Raw genomic sequence first — 16,090 nt, 5'->3', positions numbered from 1 at the left:
CTGCTTGCGGTTTTACAGATTTTTAATGATGTTGAAAAATCAATAAAAAGCGAAATATGCAAAATGATGACAGAAGAATAAGAAAAAAAATGCAGCAAAAACACAAATATCATCATCATCATCATAATCATCATCATCAGCATCATGAGCATCATCACCATCAAACAACAACATTAATACTAATTATTATTATATAATTATCATCCTTAAATAAATAAAAATATTTATTTAAAAATAAATAAATAGATAAATAAATAAATAAATAAATAAACATGTCACATGTCATGTTAACATATAAACAGTGTTAAAGTGGATATTAGCAGCTTCTGATATGTCTTGGTGATTTTGTAGTGGATTTGTAGAAACTGCGCATGACCTGAAGAATGACAGTGCGCGCGCTTTCCCATGCGCACGAGCTGAAACTCTGCGGGAAGGAAAGAAACCGCAAAAAGTTAAAAACCAGCAGGGTGAAAACAAGTGAAATCTCGCTGGTGAACTGCGGCCATAGAGATACTCTCACCTTTTCTGACAGAAAATCATCCAGACTTCTCCAAAAAGCGCTCCAGTTTTCCACTTTGACATGAACAGAGCTGGCAACCGGATTCTGGATCAGAATGAAATCAAACATTCACCATGACTTTTATAATATTTTTATTTAAAATAAAATAAATATGACTAGAAATTGTTATTGCTCTTTAACTTTAACTACAAGTAAATTAACAGGTCTAAGAGGATACAGATTTATAAGAGCTTACACATGTTGTGTAGAATTGTCTCTGAAGTCCGAGATAATTCTTCAATTGCTGCAGCTCACTGGAATTCCACTCTGTGGACGTGTTCTTCATCAGAAGATCATAAACTTTCCTAAACGACATTTCCAACACCAGCAGCCTGCTCTCCTCCTGTCCACAACAAGAAACGATGGATGAATGAATTGCTATATAATATGATATTATGGTATGATACTTTCTATAATTCTAATCGTTTCCTCTGCTCCTTAAAGGTGAGTCTAAATACTGAAAAGCTTTAGATTACTCTGTAAACTCTGTACTCTGTCCTTCTTTGTAAATTTCACTACCGTTCATCGGGTAACTAAAAATGCCTGTAAAGTCCTGCTCGGTTTATAGAACGATAAAACTTTTCACATTGCCCACCTGTTTCGGGAATTTCTGACTTTGGATCTTCATATTTTCTGCCTCGTCCATACATCTCACCGGCCGCATTTCACCCTGTAGGACATAACAAAAAATTAACACATATTTATTTTGTATCACAATTTAATAATAACTCCTGAACAATGTTAAAAAAAACTATGGACTATTATATACTTAGTTGTTTACTAACGAATTAGTCATCAAGGAATAAATATTAAACTCAATTAAATTAATTCAGTAATCCCTGTATTATGGTAAAATATAGAAAATACCCAAGAAATAAAGCAATACCCTGATTGCATTTACATTTCAAGACAGAGAACAGACGCTCGAGAGAGAGAGAGAGAGAGAGAGAGAGAGAGAGAGAGAGAGAGAGAGAGAGAGAGAGTATAAACTTTTACCAGGCTGCAGAGTTTCTGGATGATTTGACGTATCCTATTAGACTCCAGATCGTCGGAGCATCGTGAAAACGCAGCAGGGCAAATAAGAAGCCATAGAATCACACATCGCAGAGTAAAAATCATCCTGTCTGCTTTGGTCTAGTCTTATATTTTCACCAAGAGATCAGGAGAAGTATGAACTGAGGCGCTACCTGCAGGCAGCTTTATATTCTCGAAGCCATGCGCACTATTTGCATGGCACAAGCAACGGGAAAGTTCACCCTGTAGGAGGGAATTCTCCCAGGGACTCTGCTGTCAGTGTCGTGATTTCATCCCTCCGCCCATACAAAGCATATACTTCACTTTTAAATTCATAATGACGTAATCTTTAATTGGCATTTTCCTTGTGCAAGGGTTTTTTTGCTCGCAGTGATGATTATGCGGTTGCATGTTTCTCATAGCTCTAAAAACAATTGGCTTTGTGCCGTCCAAAGATGACGCAACGAAAAAGTGATCACGTGATAACTTTCATTTTCCAAAAAACAAATGACGTGTAGTGAAGGGCAGGCACTTATTTCCAGGGATTTCAGAACAGCGTAACAGATATTGCGTCATTGAGTAGGCGTGGCCTATTTGATAATCTAACCCTAACCCTAACCATAACCGTAGTTTTTGGTTTTCTAAAATAAATATACCGGTATGACTGTTTTGTCCTTCATAGTATGCTGTTTTTTTTTTTTTTTTTTTGAAAGAAGGCGTTTTTCCAAGACCTCCGGAAACACGCCCACTTAACGTCGTATTAATGAAACCCCTTTAATTTAGTGAATGCCGTAGTGAAGCATTAGTTTATTCACCAGCGCGTCTCACCGTTTTGGATGAACTTCATGCTTTAAATGTTTAAGCAAAAAGGTGAAACAAAAGACAGTTCATAATAAAGTATAACACTTTCGTGATTTCCTGTATATCGTACTGGAACTGTCTATAGGTCACATTATTATAATTACAATGTTTCAAAGTTCCTATAATTAAAACATAAAAAGCGCATGAGCAGGTAATATGTGCAGTGATGCAGAAGTGTGAGCCAAAGTCGGAGCACCACATGTTTAAGATATAAATTCTTCAGACTGTTGGGATTTTGTCATGGCATGTATTTTATATGTACATGTATTTGTCTGTTGTGTTTATGGTTACACACTATGCTGGAAACCCATTGAATACAAAACTGAAAATGATATTACAAGTTAATATAGTGCTAAAGGAAAGGTCTATTCACTAAGATGATCGTAAATGTATCTTCCACGGAAGTAAAATGGATGGAGTTTAGACTACCATGCTCGATTTAAAATTATCATAACATTTCTGCATAATAATTTTTTACGTATAACCATATTTTTGCAATAACACACACACACACACACAGCCTCTATGTTAAAAGTATTTAATTATGGACATATGATGATCATTATCATGCTGTGTATAAAAATATTTCTGGACAATAAATAAATACATAAATAAATATTCATTTTGTGTTTTTTTTTTCAGCACAAATGATATATATAATTTTATATTGAACATTAACATGTTTACAGTAGATATTAGCAGCTTCTGATAGGTCTTGGTGATTTTGTAGTAGTTCTGTAGAAACTGCGGGTCACCTGAAGAATGACAGTGCGCGCGCTTTCCCATGCGCACGAGCTGAAACTCTGCGGGAAGAAGAAAACGAAAAAACGTCAAAAACCAGCAGGGTGAAAACAAGTGGAATCTCGCTGGTGAACTGCGGCCATAGAGACACTCTCACCTTTTCTGACAGAAAATCATCCAGACTTCTCCAAAAAGCGCTCCAGTTTTCCACTTCGACATGAACAGAGCTGGCAACCGGATTCTGGATCAGAATGAAATCAAACATTCACCATGAAAAATAACAAACACATTCACCTCTACAGAACAGATTAAAAAGTAAATATATGACTAAAAAAGAGGTTCCCTAGAAAGAAAAATAATCAAGTGTATTTTCTTTTGTTATTTCTCTTTAACATTAACTACAAATAAATTAAAAGGAGACAGATTTATAAGAGCTTACACATGTTGTGTAGAATTGTCTCTGGAGTCCGAGATAATTCTTCAATTGCTGCAGCTCACTGGAATTCCACTCTGTGGACGTGTTCTTCATCAGAAGATCAGAAACTTTCTGAAACGACATTTCCAACACCAGCAGCCTGCTCTCCTCCTGTCCACACAAAGAAACGGCAATTAATGTATTTGATTATGTAATTGTGTTAGTTGAAATGTTTATGTGAACATCTGAAATGTGGATATAAAATGTTACAGTCAGGTAAAATGTGTGTAACAGTGCCGAGCGGTTTACAATTCTCACCTGTATCGAGAAATTTGGACTTTCGATCTTCATATTTTCTGCCTCATCCATACATCTTACCGGTCGCATTTCGCCCTTTGAAAAAATACACAAATATATATTAAAATGCAAGTGATCTACTGAAAATTAAGGAGTAGATAATGGCTTATTTCAGTATTAGTATTTCACAATTAGCTTAGAGAGAGAGAGAGAGAGAAGAGAGAGAGAGAGAGAGAGAGAGAGAGAGAGAGAGAGAGAGAGAGAGAGAGAGAGAGAGAGAGAGAGAGAGAGAGAGAGAGAGAGAGAGAGAGAGAGAGAGAGAGAATATGAGAAGAGAGAGCGAGAGAGAGAGAGAGAGAGAGAGAGAGAGAGAGAGAGAGAGAGAGAGAGAGAGAGAGATTGTATAAACCTTTACCAGGCTGCAGAGTTTCTGGATGATTTGACGTATCCTATTAGACTCCAGATCTTTGGAGCATTGTGCAAACACAGCAGGGCAAATAAGAAGCCACAGAAACACACATCGCAGAGTAAAAATCATCTTGTCTGCTTTGGTCTTAGTCGTTTATTCTCATTAACGAATCAGATGAAGAATGAACCGAGGCGCTACCTGCAGGCTTTATAGTCTCAAAACAGTAGGCATTATTTGCAGGGCACGCAGGAAATAAGCGGGAAAGTCCCGATAAAGTAAGTACTTATAAAAAAGTTTGATTTAGTGTAAGTGGGTTTTGTGTGTGTGTGCGTGTGCGTGTTTGTGTGTGTGTGTGTGTGTGTGTGTGTGTGTGTGTGTGTTTGTGTGTGTGTGTGTGTGTGTGTGTGTGTGTGTGTGTGTGTGTGTGTTTGTGTGTGTGTGTGTGTTTGTGTGTGTGTGTGTGTGTGTGTGTGTGTGTGTGTGTGTGTGAGATAATCCAGCCACTGAAAAGCTAACAACATTTCGCTTCACTATAAAAAACAAACAAACTGCTTTATAGGTAAGTGAAAGTAATGATAGGCATGTGAAAGTAACCATCCCACTGGAACTAAGATAGAAGTTCCGCCATCCAGCAGTGAAGTAAAGAAAAGGTTAGGCGAAAGGGAACTTTCATTTTAGAGAACCTTGATGACGTAGTGCATCTTAGCCGGGTGATTCCCGTGTAATGACCTGTGTCTGCGATCCAGGACCTTTATTTCTGGCAGAATTAAAACTCCCATTGGACGTTCCACTTAGTGTGCACATACAGAGAACTTAAATTAAGGCCTTTGTAACAGGTTAATGGAGATTCGGGATAGCTCTTCAATGTTAGGCCCGCAAAAATAAGGACGGAGAACTCACAAACGTTCACTCACAACGGTTTATTCCTCCGTACACAAGGAAAACCTCCATAATAACATGTTACTAAACAAAAATACTCATTAATATGAGAAAATGAAAATAAAGGCATTATTGGTTGCAGCATCAGACTTTCTCACACACATGTGGTGTTATATCTGAAGCGCGCCCTTCCTGGCGCATGCGCACATTTAATTAATATACACAGTAATAAAGTAATGGCACATTGCTCTTAAAGGGGTAGCACCACTCCACTCGTTACACCTTTAAATTAAAGCCTTGTTCCCACTTGTTTCGCCACAATTAAAATGGGGTCACGTTGTGCAGAAAGAAATGCAGCACTTGGAAAATCCTGCTGCTTCTCATCATGTCGTCCTTCTTCACTGACACACTATTACACATTAGCATTGCATCAGGCGATGGATCTGTAAACTGCCTAATAATCACTGACGCACATCTGGGTCATTAAATATTGCTCAATAAATTTAACGTGTAGGACACGTGGCAGACGTTTATAACATTTACACATCGGAGCTGTTGAGGGTTAAAGGCCTTGCTCCTGGGATTTGAACTCAAGACTTTCCGATCAGTTGTCCAACGTCTTAACTACAGTACCACCACCACCACCACTACTACTACTACTACTACTACTACTACTAATAATAATAATAATAATAATAATAATAATAGTCTTACTGGGGTGTTAGGAAGGCCTTATCTAAATGAGGCAGATTGTAAAATGACTAATATCATAAACAAATATTAATAAAAAAGTGCATGTTTTATTTAAAATGTGGCAATTGAATGTTATACAAATTCTTAAAAAACCAAACTTCAGGCATACTAACAATCAAATAAATATAAATAACTAATGTCGCCAAAGTACAAGTAAACAAAAATAAAATACACTAAGCTATAAAAAAAAAAGAAATACATATAAATAATTCAAGATAAAAGAATTTACTTGAAATAAAAAAAATAAAAATAAAAAATAACAGGGATATGGTGTTCATTGAGCATTTAAAATAAGCGTGTTTGATCATGAAGATCTGTTTTAGTTTTAGTGGCCAGAAGATCGAGTCTTCTCAGGTGTTTCAGCACCACTGCAGCAATCTCCTTCCAGCCCTCAGGACTGTAATCCTGCAACGACAGATTTCACATCACAAATCACCGACATTTCGTTTTGTTTTAACCACTAAAATCATTTCAAACTGCAGACTTAGGAACTTTTCTGTTTGCTGTTTTGATCACGCATAAGCCTGAAACACTTCAGTAGTGTGCAGCCGCTGATACTCTGTTTATGTGGCAGTAATTTTCATTAGTCTGCATCTGCATGCTGTCGCGGGCTTGTGGCTGCTTATTAATTCTGAAGAATTACATTGTGGTCAGCGAAAAGCCCCAAACCCGAGACGATCAGAAAACTTGCAAACGCAGAGATAATATGCAGTAGGTGCATGACGCCCCTGCCACCACCAGTGCCTGCGGGATACTTACCGTGTTTTTAAGGTGAGAATTCAGACTTTTGAAGTGGATTCCCATCTTTTTAGATATTTTCTTCTGTACTTCAGTGACCACGATGTTTTTTGCCTTTAATGGAAATGTATATTTTATTATTATTATTATTATTATTATTATTATTAGTAGTAGTAGTAGTAGTATTAGTAGTAGTAGTAGTAGTAGTAGTAGTATTAGTAGTAGTAGTAGTAGTAGTAGTATTAGTAGTAGTAGTAGTAGTAGTAGTAGTATTAGTAGTAGTAGTAGCAGTAGTAGTAGTAGTAGTATTAATGCCTTTAACTCACACATCGCTCCAGCTCCATAATCTGCCGATCCACATCAAGCAGAAAGATCTGCAGTTGGAGTTGGTCGCAGTCCACCTTCTCATATTTCCCAATATAGATCCTCATGATGCCCTTTAGAGTCCGCAATGTGAACATTATGTGATCCTTTGCCTGTTGAGCATAAGTAACAAGTCGAGCACAGTGTTAAGTTGTAAATTACATTGATCATCACTTTATTTTGAGACACTCCCATTTTTTAAATTTATTTATGTATTTATTTTATTTTATTTATTTGTTTCGGTTAGTATTGATTAGTTTGTTGTTCTTAGGCTATAATTAGAAGCTTCTTGATCCCTATTAATTGTGTTTATTTAGAATATATATTTATTAACTATGTATGAACTATGTGTAGTTGTTGTAATAAAATGTTTATCGTTCACCATAAACATATAAATAAACAAATAACATTAGGAAAGAATATATTTCCTAACTGATTGGCTTTTTTGCATTAAAACAGTACTTTACCTCGAGTTGGAGTACGCGGTTGTACTGTTTGTGTGGAAACTCCATGCTGAGTTTGCCATAAGCATTCACTGGATCTTTGCACTAGAGTAAAAAAAAAAAAATAATTAAATGAATAAATTAAAGGATACAGATGAGCTTGCAGTGATGACACATAACTAATAAACCCTGTGTGAGTTAACTCGCTGTAGCAGGTGAATCACTTCAAAACTTCCTGCTTCTTTTAATTGCAGTGAGTCTTTTGTCTCTTTACTTACCGCCTGTCCAAGATGAGAAATCGAGCTGTTGCTTAAAACCTGGAAGCTGCTAAGAGATGCTTTGTTCTGCGTCTTCATCCATGTGCATCCTTTTGCGCAGTTCCAGTAGCTGAGAGTTATCAAAATAAAACTCCACGCATTTAAACCTGCCATCATAGCAATGATCAACGGACTGTCTATAGGACGTGCAGTGCACAGTGTGCGATGTAATCAGGACTGGTTTAATTTTCTTTTATAGGAGACCTACTGAAAAGTGAAAAGACGAAGCGCTTTCAGATTAAAGCCAGCATCGAAAGGTTAATCACATTTGCATTCTGAGGAACCGTATTTACTTTCTTTTTTAGCACGTTCCCATGTCAATCATGTTTTTCAGCTGAGGCATGAGGGGTGATTCCAAGGTGATACCGTGGAACTAAAACTGTTCATGAAAAGTAAAAAACGACAGGAAATCCCATGCTGTTGATGGGATGTAACCTAATACCGCGTGAGATCAAATTTGGGCCAATTGCACTAATAAATTTAACAGATCACAAACCCTAAAATTTTCATCATCATTATCACTCTCAGAAAAAAGTACCAATCTGTACATTTGCTTGCTGCTGTTGTGATGCCCTCAGGAACATTTGTACTTTAGTGTATGTCCTTCATCTGCAATTGTAGTGTAGTTTGTCTGAATATTACCTTTATTACCTTTATTTTTACATATACAAATCTCAAACGTTTTTCCTCTTAAAGTTGTGAAGTTCTAAACATTCATAGATACAGAATCCAAACAATACCATGTTGTAATATACTGCGATACATTCAGGCTTTCAGATTAATTTAAGTAAAGGAACAAGAGTAGTCCAAAAGTCTCAAAATTACATTTGTTTGTTATTAACATTAACATTGTTATTTAACAGTCTGTATTTATGTTACCATGTAAAAGATGACAGAGAAAAGATCAGACATAGTAAGGTACCTTTTTTTTTCTGAGAGTGTTAATGTACCTTTCTCTCACAGGGGAAGTTGTTTTACCTCATTTGGATTTATTGGGGAATTAGAGCTGGACCATGGCTAAGACTAAGGTTCCAAAGCACTATAGAAAGTACCAGGGGCTGAATTTCTGAGAAGCTCAGACATTTATTAATCATCTCATCTGGAAAGAGAGAGAGAGAGAGAGAGAGAGAGAGAGAGAGAGAGAGAGCAATGTGATGCTTGCTCTACCATTTAACAATGATCTGTGTGCTATTTATGTGAAACTTAATTCGACTGTGTTCTTTTGCAGTACATTTAACCATGCATGACAAGCAAAGAACAAAATTATCTACAGTACAGCGTTCACTGTCAAAATTATATTGGATTATATTTTTATTTTCTAGTTTCCTTATAATTAGTTGACAATATTTCTTAAGAAATGTTGGAAACTGTCTTTTTTAATAATGGTGGAATACCAAACCATTTTTTTCTTTCTAGCAGAACTTAGTTGGCAAAGTGGCAATGTTCTGGCAACCAGTTTGTACAACGTGATTTGTGCTAAAATATTTCCTTCAGAATTAAATTTAACTTTGATCATGTCTACTCATTCATGTGAGTATGTGAGTAGGTGAAGACACTGGTTTACAAAAAATGCATAGGTTTAGATGATTGGAAAATATCTGAGGTTGTGTTTAGATGTAAGTTAAAATGAAACTTGTTCCCGTTATCTGTGAAAGATTTTTGTGGAATTCAAGTGAAGGTGGTTTGTGGTTCTCATTTCTCTCAACCTCACAGCATGAACTCTTCCTCCCTCACTATTCACTCAGGAAACTGATGCTGACTTCAGCTGCACACTAACGTTCAGCTTACTGTCATGCAAGAAGAATGATTCAGAAGGGAATCTTTAGCCTATGTGGTCTGGTGCATTGTAAAGAAAAACCTTTTGTGTGTTGCAGAACAGCAAATATTAGTAATAACCTTTAACTGTTTACTCGGTTATAAATCGGTTTCACTAGAAATCCTTCAGCTATAAAAACATTTACTTGAGCAAACATGAGAATTCTTGTATTAGAACATATAACTAGTTTCAAGCTAAATTCTTTAAACAAATTAAAGATACATTTACAGTCTTTTTTGCTTAATTAAACTTGTATTGGTCTCATAGTCATGTTCCTGTTGTTGTGTCCTGCTGCATTACCATGCTGGAAGTAACCATTAGAAGATGGTAAATTGTGACCATGAAGGTGTTCACATGGACAACAACAATACTCACAATGTTTCTGACAATAAGGGATTATTGTTTGGTATTAATGGGCCCAAAGTGTGCAAAGAAAACATTCCTCACACCATTACGTTACCTCCATCTACCTGGAATGTTACCACAAGGCAGGTCCATGGATTCATGCTGTACATTTGGCACCAAATTCTGACCATACCATGTGTGTGACTCAGAAAATAATGTTTTTTCTGTTTTTCTTCAGTCTGTCTGTTTTATCTGTCCTGTTTGGTTCAGAAGACTTGTCTGTCTGTATCTGCATATTTTTGTTCTCTGCACCCCCGTAATTGCCTAATTAGATAATTGCATGAATGTTTAGATCTTTATACTCTTAATAAACTGCTCAGTGAGTGTATATCAATACAATATTATATATGTCAAATATGTATTGTATATCATATACCTGACTCTATTGCTTTATGCTTTATGACGGGGAAAGTGGTGATTGTCATTATCTATTATCAGTGTTGTTCTGGATATTATGTAATCACAATCATAGTGAGTGTAATTGTTCTTGAAATGAAGCATAATTATTTAAATTGAAATATCAGGAGATTATGTAAATATGTCACATTAACTGTTTCAAACCTACATCTGTATGAGTGGAGAATTAAATTAAAAATGACTATGGAACATTTGTAGTTTGTTGTACTTAAAACTAACATGTTAACAATTTTTAAAATGACCTACAGGTGTATCACATCAGGTGTAAATTATTAAAAGATTGTTTTGGAGCATTTTGAAGAAGTCTTGTCTTATTTTAACCTCAGACATTTAGTTTGTTTTGCTCTTGATGGTAGAAGTGAGATGTATCACCATGGTGAGATCCGAAGAGCTCTTTGAGGCCTTCAGAATGAAGATTGTTGATGCTTATGAGTCTGATAAGGGATAAAAAAGATCTCAATAGAATTTGTAATCAGCCAATCAACACTGTTCAGAAAATCATTTACAAGTGTAGAACATTTAAAACAACTGCCAACATGGCCAGGTCAGGACATCCAAGCAAATTCACCCCAAGAGCAGACCGCAAGATGATTAAAGACGTCAAAAACCCTAAAATATCATCACTGGACCTACAGCAAGCTCCTGCTGCAGTTGATGTCAAAGAGCATGAATCTACAATCAGAAAGAGACTGAACAACTTTAATTATCATGGAAGTTGTGAAGGAGAAATCCTTTACTGTCTAAGAAAATCATGAAGACTGAAGCTTGTGAAAGAACAGAGACAAAGGCCAAGACTTCTGGAATAAACATGACCTTGAAACATGACAATGACCCAAAACATCCCAGTAAGTCCACCAAAGACTCACTGATAAGTAAAATTCTGATAAGTCTGGAGTGACCAAGTCAAAGCCCTGATATAAATCCTATTGAGATCCTGTGTGTGATTTAAACTGGACTGTACATGCAAGATACCGCTCAAACATCACACAGCTGGAAGAAGTCTGCCTTGAGGAGTGGGGAAAACTTTTTTTCCAGTCAATGTCAGAAACTGATAGATGGCGCTATAAGGGCACAGGGTGTACAAACTTTTCCCTCAGTTAAAATACTCATTTGTTGATTTCTTTTGTGTAATAAATGAAAACAATGTGATTTTTTGTTGTTTATGTGCAATTACATCACTTTCATCTACAGGTACAAATTAAAACAGGATCAGAACCTGACATGTTGACATTTCATAATAAAGAACTGAATATTTCTATGTCCTAATTTTTGTAGTGTAATGTAAATAATTTCCAATATGATAATAAATAATATAATATATTTATGTATAACATTTCAATCAAAATAAAATACATAATATGCATATTTATATCAGTACTGATATCTAAAATTAATACATTAGAAATAGTCTAATGTATCATAATAATTAGTGATAGATAGATAGATAGATAGATAGATAGATAGATAGATAGATAGATAGATAGATAGATAGATAGATAGATAGATAGATAGATAGATAGATTTTAACAGCTTCTGATAGGTCTTGGTGATTTTGTAGTAGTTCTGTAGAAACTGCGCATGACCTGAAGAATGACAGTGCGCGCGCTTTCCCATGCGCACGAGCTGAAACTCTGAAAGAACAAATCGAAAATCAAAGGTTAAAACCAGCAGGGTGAAAATGACAAGTGAAATCTTACGGCCACAGAAACACACTAACCTTTTCGGACAGAAAATCAGCCACACTGCTCCAGAAAGACCTCCAGTTTTCTACTTCAGCATGAGAAGAGCTGGCAACCGGAAGCTGGATCAGAAAGAAGTCAGAAACAAGACTACATCTACTACTGTTATTATTATTATTATTATTATTATTATTATTATTATTATTAGTATTATTATTATTATTATTATTATTAATAATAATAATAATAATAATAACAATAATAATAACAATAATAATAATAATAATGGTGATGAAGATGATGTTGTTATCAGTCCCAGCTAAAGTCATCAGCTAAATAAAATTAAATTCAATATTATTTTAATAGTACTTTGCTATTGTCTCTAAACAGCTATACAGAATTATAAAAATTGAAAAGAAAAATGACAAACTTTGTTATTTAAATTTATATTTAAACCTAATGAGTAAGTCGGAGGCAGCGGTGGCAAGAAAAAACTCCCTGCAACGATATGAGGAAAAACCCTAAAGATAACTAGATAAATAAATAAATAACTTCCTTTTTACAACCGTTTTCGGGGCTTTAAAAATACACCATCAAATCATGATGGACGGCAAAAACAGTGTAAATGTAACTCATTTTAATTAAGTGGAACCGATGTACACGTTTAAATTAAGAAAATTAGAATGAACTTTTTTAAGTGGATGAATTTATATTGAAATTATATACACGTTTAGATAAAGTAAATTCATTGAACTTTTGCTCTGTACACTGAAAATCACACAAAAATGTTCTCTGAATTGACTTGATTCAAATGTGTACACTGGTTCCTCTGTATTTAATACATTTATGGATTGATGGTTTTTCACAGTCAGTATGATTTGATTGTGTATATTTAAAGTCCTGGAATAAAACTGAGCGTCATGCAGTCACCGGAAGTGCACAGAGAATTCAGGACTAGGGCTGTGAGGGCACAATGATCCAGTGAAACAATTAAGCTCATCGAATACTAATCACCTCCAACATCCGGGATTCCATTACATGACTATACAAACATCAAGTTCGTAGATTAGATTTTTTATTGGATAAATGTCTTGCTGAGTAACTAAATATTTTATGTAAAAATGTCCTTATAAAATGTTTATAAAATCTGTGTCTATTTCTGATTAAGTCTCTAATTCAGCTGTTAAATCGACATACAGACTGTCAATCGATTGTTTGACTCTCGGTTCATTTCTCCAGACAGGTTTATAAGAGCTTACACATGTTGTGTAGAATTGTCTCTGGAATCCCAGTAAATTCTTCAACTGCTGCAGCTCACTGGACTTCCACTCTGTGGACGTGTTCTTCATCAGAAGATCAGAAACTTTCCTAAACGACATTTCCAACACCAGCAGCCTGCTCTCCTCCTGTTCACACCAAGAAGTTAAGGGAAACGTCAGGAAGATGCGTGATGTAACGGGAATGGTTCAGGGTTGGATTTCTTCAGATTACAGAGAAATATGGCAATAAAGTGACCCTTTATCTCCTTGAGGTTATACCCTTATCATCCGAATACAAATGATACATATCATTCAACTGGACACGTGATTATAACGTAACCATAAAAACATATCTAATGTTCAACCTCATATTAAAGGTGTGAACGCGCCCTTAGAGGAAAAAAAAACACACACTGGAAAACAAAACACCACCAAACCCCCCAAAAAAGAAAGAAAAAGAATAAATACTATCGATACTTTACCTGTTTTAAGTCAGACAAGATTAAATGGTGTAACAGTCTTTTTTGGGGCTGTGTTTACTATACAGAACACACTTGAGCTCCATCTTCCATATTTCTCACCTCTTTCGGGAGTTTTTCACTTCGGAACATCATGTTTTCAGCCTCACTTTTGCACCTCACCGGTCGCATTTCCCCCTAAAATATGTACAAAACAATAAAATGTAAAGAACACGATTCATTTAAAATTCTCTTCTGTTTAGTGCTTTTTCGTTTCGGTTATAAAATAACTGTTGTAATCGACACGAAAATGTATCTTATTATTGTAGTAGTTGTTGTTGTTGTTCTATTTCTTCTTCTTCTTCTTCTTCTTCTTCTTCTTCTTCTTATTATTATTATTATTATTATTATTATTATTATTATAAAACCTGGAAATGATGCTGATGAGGACCTGAATAGTAACTCTTACCAGGCTGCAGAGTTTCTGGATGATTTCTCGTGTCCTCTTTGGTTCCTGAAAGTTGGTGCATGATAAAAACACAGCTGGGCAAAAAAGAGACCAGAGAAACACAAACCGAGTAATAAGCATCATGTCCACTCTGGTCTCGTATCGTCACAAAGAGCGTGTTATCTGCAGACTTATACTGAGCCTAGATAAGAAGAACTGTGCGGTTTATTGCTTTTATAGGTTTAAAACAAGAATCGGGACTGTTATGGCACGAAGCCTGGAGACGAGGGACTGTACGAAGGTAGAGCTCGAATGTGTGGTGGACAAAAGAAACAAACTGATTAGAAATCAAATAAAAAAAACAGCTAACTAACCAAACAAACAAGCAAGGAAGCAAACGAAATGGTTTTCTTTTAATTATTTTTACAATTAAATATAATCTTAAGTATAATGTTATTATATTTCCAAATGACAAAATTCTATATATATTCTCTCTCTCTCTCTCTCTCTCTCTCTCTCTCTCTCTCTCTCTTAATCTCCCTCTCTGTATATATACATATATTTTCTCTAGGATTGTGTGTGTGTGTGTGTGTGTGTGTGTGTGTGTGTGTGTTTGTGTGTGTGTTTGCAACTCATACAAAATAAATGATATATACCCATATCCCCATACCTTCACTTTTTATTGATTAAGCTGAGTTTTATTGGTGACTGGATAATCAGTAAGATTGAGACCCCGTTCAATAAATAAACAAATTCCTTTGTATGGGTTACCTAATAGCCTGGTCAATAAAGATATGTCAGAACAAGACAGCATTACTTCTATCCTGAATAAACCTGCACTGGATCCTTCAGATATCAGCAACTATAGAATGGTATCACTTCTCTGGTTTCTTTCTAAAGATTCTTGAGTGCGTAACCATGGACAATCAACTATACTTTTCCTTACATGTTGCTAATGTGGCACTTTCATTAGTTCTCTGCAACATCAGAGGCATCAGAAAAAAGATTTATATCCACACAGGTTGCTCAGATGCTTGTTCAGGCTCTTCAAGACTGGACTACAGCAGCTCTCTCCTGGCAGGTCTACCTATGAACACATTTCCACCTCTGCAAATGATTCAAAATGTAGCCTGCCTAAGTTCTCCTACACCACACCATCGCTTTCACTCCTCACACTGCACCTCACACCCACCAGCACTGCTCCACTGGTTTCGTCTCTCAGCGTACAAGGTAGGTGTAGGTAGATGTAGGTGTATCGAGACTAAGGAAATAAGCTTCTAGTTGAACAGCTGAGTTACTGACTGACTTCCGACACGATATATATAGTCTGTATCCCAGTGAACCAGTATTGATATATTCATTGATGGAGACTTCAAAGCACTTTTGTATCCCCCTTAATCTAGCATCTGTACAGTACATTGTATTCACGGTCCGCACCGTAGGGAGAAATTAAACAGAAAATCAATTCCATTCAATAACTTTAAAACCTATTAGATATAGTTGTTTGTTCAAGCTTATTAGATATAGTTGTTCAAACATTAAGGTACAAAAACACTACTGAATGCAGTTCATCAAAGATTTGCAGGTTGTTTAACGGCTTTACGCACTTATTCGCAACTCTGTTCCCATCTTGTGGACAGACATGGTACTGCATCTCGGATTGCATACAACACCACCCCCACTTCGTGTCAGCCTATTAGTTCTTTATATAGCGCTCTGAGAAGCTAACAAACCCGTTTGGAAAATTAATAAAATAATTGGACGGCGCCGAGTTGTGACGAATGTGTGAATTGTTATGTGGTGAGCTTTTATATGACTT

At 35.9% G+C, this 16,090-nt stretch overlaps 4 protein-coding genes across 4 annotated transcripts; all 4 read right to left on the bottom strand.

Moving 5' to 3' along the window:
- Positions 1–288: 288 nt before the first annotated feature.
- On the bottom strand, positions 289–1,224 carry LOC132837626 (interferon tau-10-like). The gene is made up of 4 exons (XM_060857393.1): positions 1,155–1,224; positions 756–902; positions 521–604; positions 289–424 (listed from the first exon to the last, which is right to left on the bottom strand). Exons 1-4 carry the CDS (start codon positions 1,221–1,223, stop codon positions 317–319), a joined length of 408 nt encoding a protein of 135 aa, XP_060713376.1. The 5' UTR covers position 1,224; the 3' UTR covers positions 289–316.
- A 1,892-nt stretch (positions 1,225–3,116) lies between these two features.
- LOC132837515 (interferon tau-like) lies at positions 3,117–4,431 on the bottom strand. Its single transcript, XM_060857222.1, has 5 exons — positions 4,303–4,431; positions 3,909–3,983; positions 3,615–3,761; positions 3,333–3,416; positions 3,117–3,237 (listed from the first exon to the last, which is right to left on the bottom strand). Exons 1-5 carry the CDS (start codon positions 4,423–4,425, stop codon positions 3,130–3,132), a joined length of 537 nt encoding a protein of 178 aa, XP_060713205.1. The 5' UTR covers positions 4,426–4,431; the 3' UTR covers positions 3,117–3,129.
- A 1,782-nt stretch (positions 4,432–6,213) lies between these two features.
- On the bottom strand, positions 6,214–7,940 carry LOC132863950 (interferon a3-like). Its single transcript, XM_060897062.1, has 5 exons — positions 7,751–7,940; positions 7,497–7,577; positions 6,993–7,142; positions 6,688–6,780; positions 6,214–6,333 (listed from the first exon to the last, which is right to left on the bottom strand). The coding sequence occupies exons 1-5, from the start codon at positions 7,904–7,906 to the stop codon at positions 6,214–6,216; spliced, it is 600 nt and encodes a 199-aa protein (XP_060753045.1). The 5' UTR covers positions 7,907–7,940.
- Positions 7,941–11,874: 3,934 nt separating this feature from the next.
- Positions 11,875–14,412, bottom strand: LOC132863824 (interferon tau-like). Its single transcript, XM_060896837.1, has 5 exons — positions 14,293–14,412; positions 13,947–14,021; positions 13,366–13,512; positions 12,145–12,228; positions 11,875–12,058 (listed from the first exon to the last, which is right to left on the bottom strand). The coding sequence occupies exons 1-5, from the start codon at positions 14,410–14,412 to the stop codon at positions 11,951–11,953; spliced, it is 534 nt and encodes a 177-aa protein (XP_060752820.1). The 3' UTR covers positions 11,875–11,950.
- Between the last annotated feature and the right edge of the window lie 1,678 nt (positions 14,413–16,090).

This window comes from Tachysurus vachellii, chromosome 21 (genome assembly GCF_030014155.1).
Source record: "Tachysurus vachellii isolate PV-2020 chromosome 21, HZAU_Pvac_v1, whole genome shotgun sequence".
Taxonomy (NCBI): Eukaryota; Metazoa; Chordata; class Actinopteri; order Siluriformes; family Bagridae; genus Tachysurus; species Tachysurus vachellii.
Note: the sequence above shows the minus strand (reverse complement) of the source record. Positions and strands in the feature narration are given on the sequence as shown.

Bases quoted from the DNA above. Each gene is read 5' to 3' on its own strand.
- LOC132837515 (XM_060857222.1), bottom strand. From the start codon at position 4,425: ATGATTTTTACTCTGCGATGTGTGTTTCTGTGGCTTCTTATTTGCCCT. The intron at 3,984-4,302 runs GTAAAGGTTTAT...ATTTTTTCAAAG, and splicing joins TCCAGAAACTCTGCAGCCTG to GGCGAAATGCGACCGGTAAG. The intron at 3,417-3,614 runs GTAAGCTCTTAT...ATTCTGATCCAG, and splicing joins GACAATTCTACACAACATGT to AATCCGGTTGCCAGCTCTGT.
- LOC132863824 (XM_060896837.1), bottom strand. From the start codon at position 14,412: ATGCTTATTACTCGGTTTGTGTTTCTCTGGTCTCTTTTTTGCCCAGCT. The intron at 13,513-13,946 runs GTGAGAAATATG...TGGTGTGAACAG, and splicing joins GTGAAAAACTCCCGAAAGAG to GAGGAGAGCAGGCTGCTGGT. The intron at 12,059-12,144 runs GTTAGTGTGTTT...TTGTTCTTTCAG, and splicing joins CTGATTTTCTGTCCGAAAAG to AGTTTCAGCTCGTGCGCATG.
- LOC132863950 (XM_060897062.1), bottom strand. From the start codon at position 7,906: ATGATGGCAGGTTTAAATGCGTGGAGTTTTATTTTGATAACTCTCAGC. The intron at 7,578-7,750 runs GTAAGTAAAGAG...TTTTTACTCTAG, and splicing joins TTTCTCATCTTGGACAGGCG to TGCAAAGATCCAGTGAATGC. The intron at 7,143-7,496 runs GTAAAGTACTGT...TATGCTCAACAG, and splicing joins ACCGCGTACTCCAACTCGAG to GCAAAGGATCACATAATGTT.
- LOC132837626 (XM_060857393.1), bottom strand. From the start codon at position 1,223: ATGCGGCCGGTGAGATGTATGGACGAGGCAGAAAATATGAAGATCCAA. The intron at 605-755 runs GTAAGCTCTTAT...ATTCTGATCCAG, and splicing joins GACAATTCTACACAACATGT to AATCCGGTTGCCAGCTCTGT. The intron at 425-520 runs GTGAGAGTATCT...TCCTTCCCGCAG, and splicing joins ATGATTTTCTGTCAGAAAAG to AGTTTCAGCTCGTGCGCATG.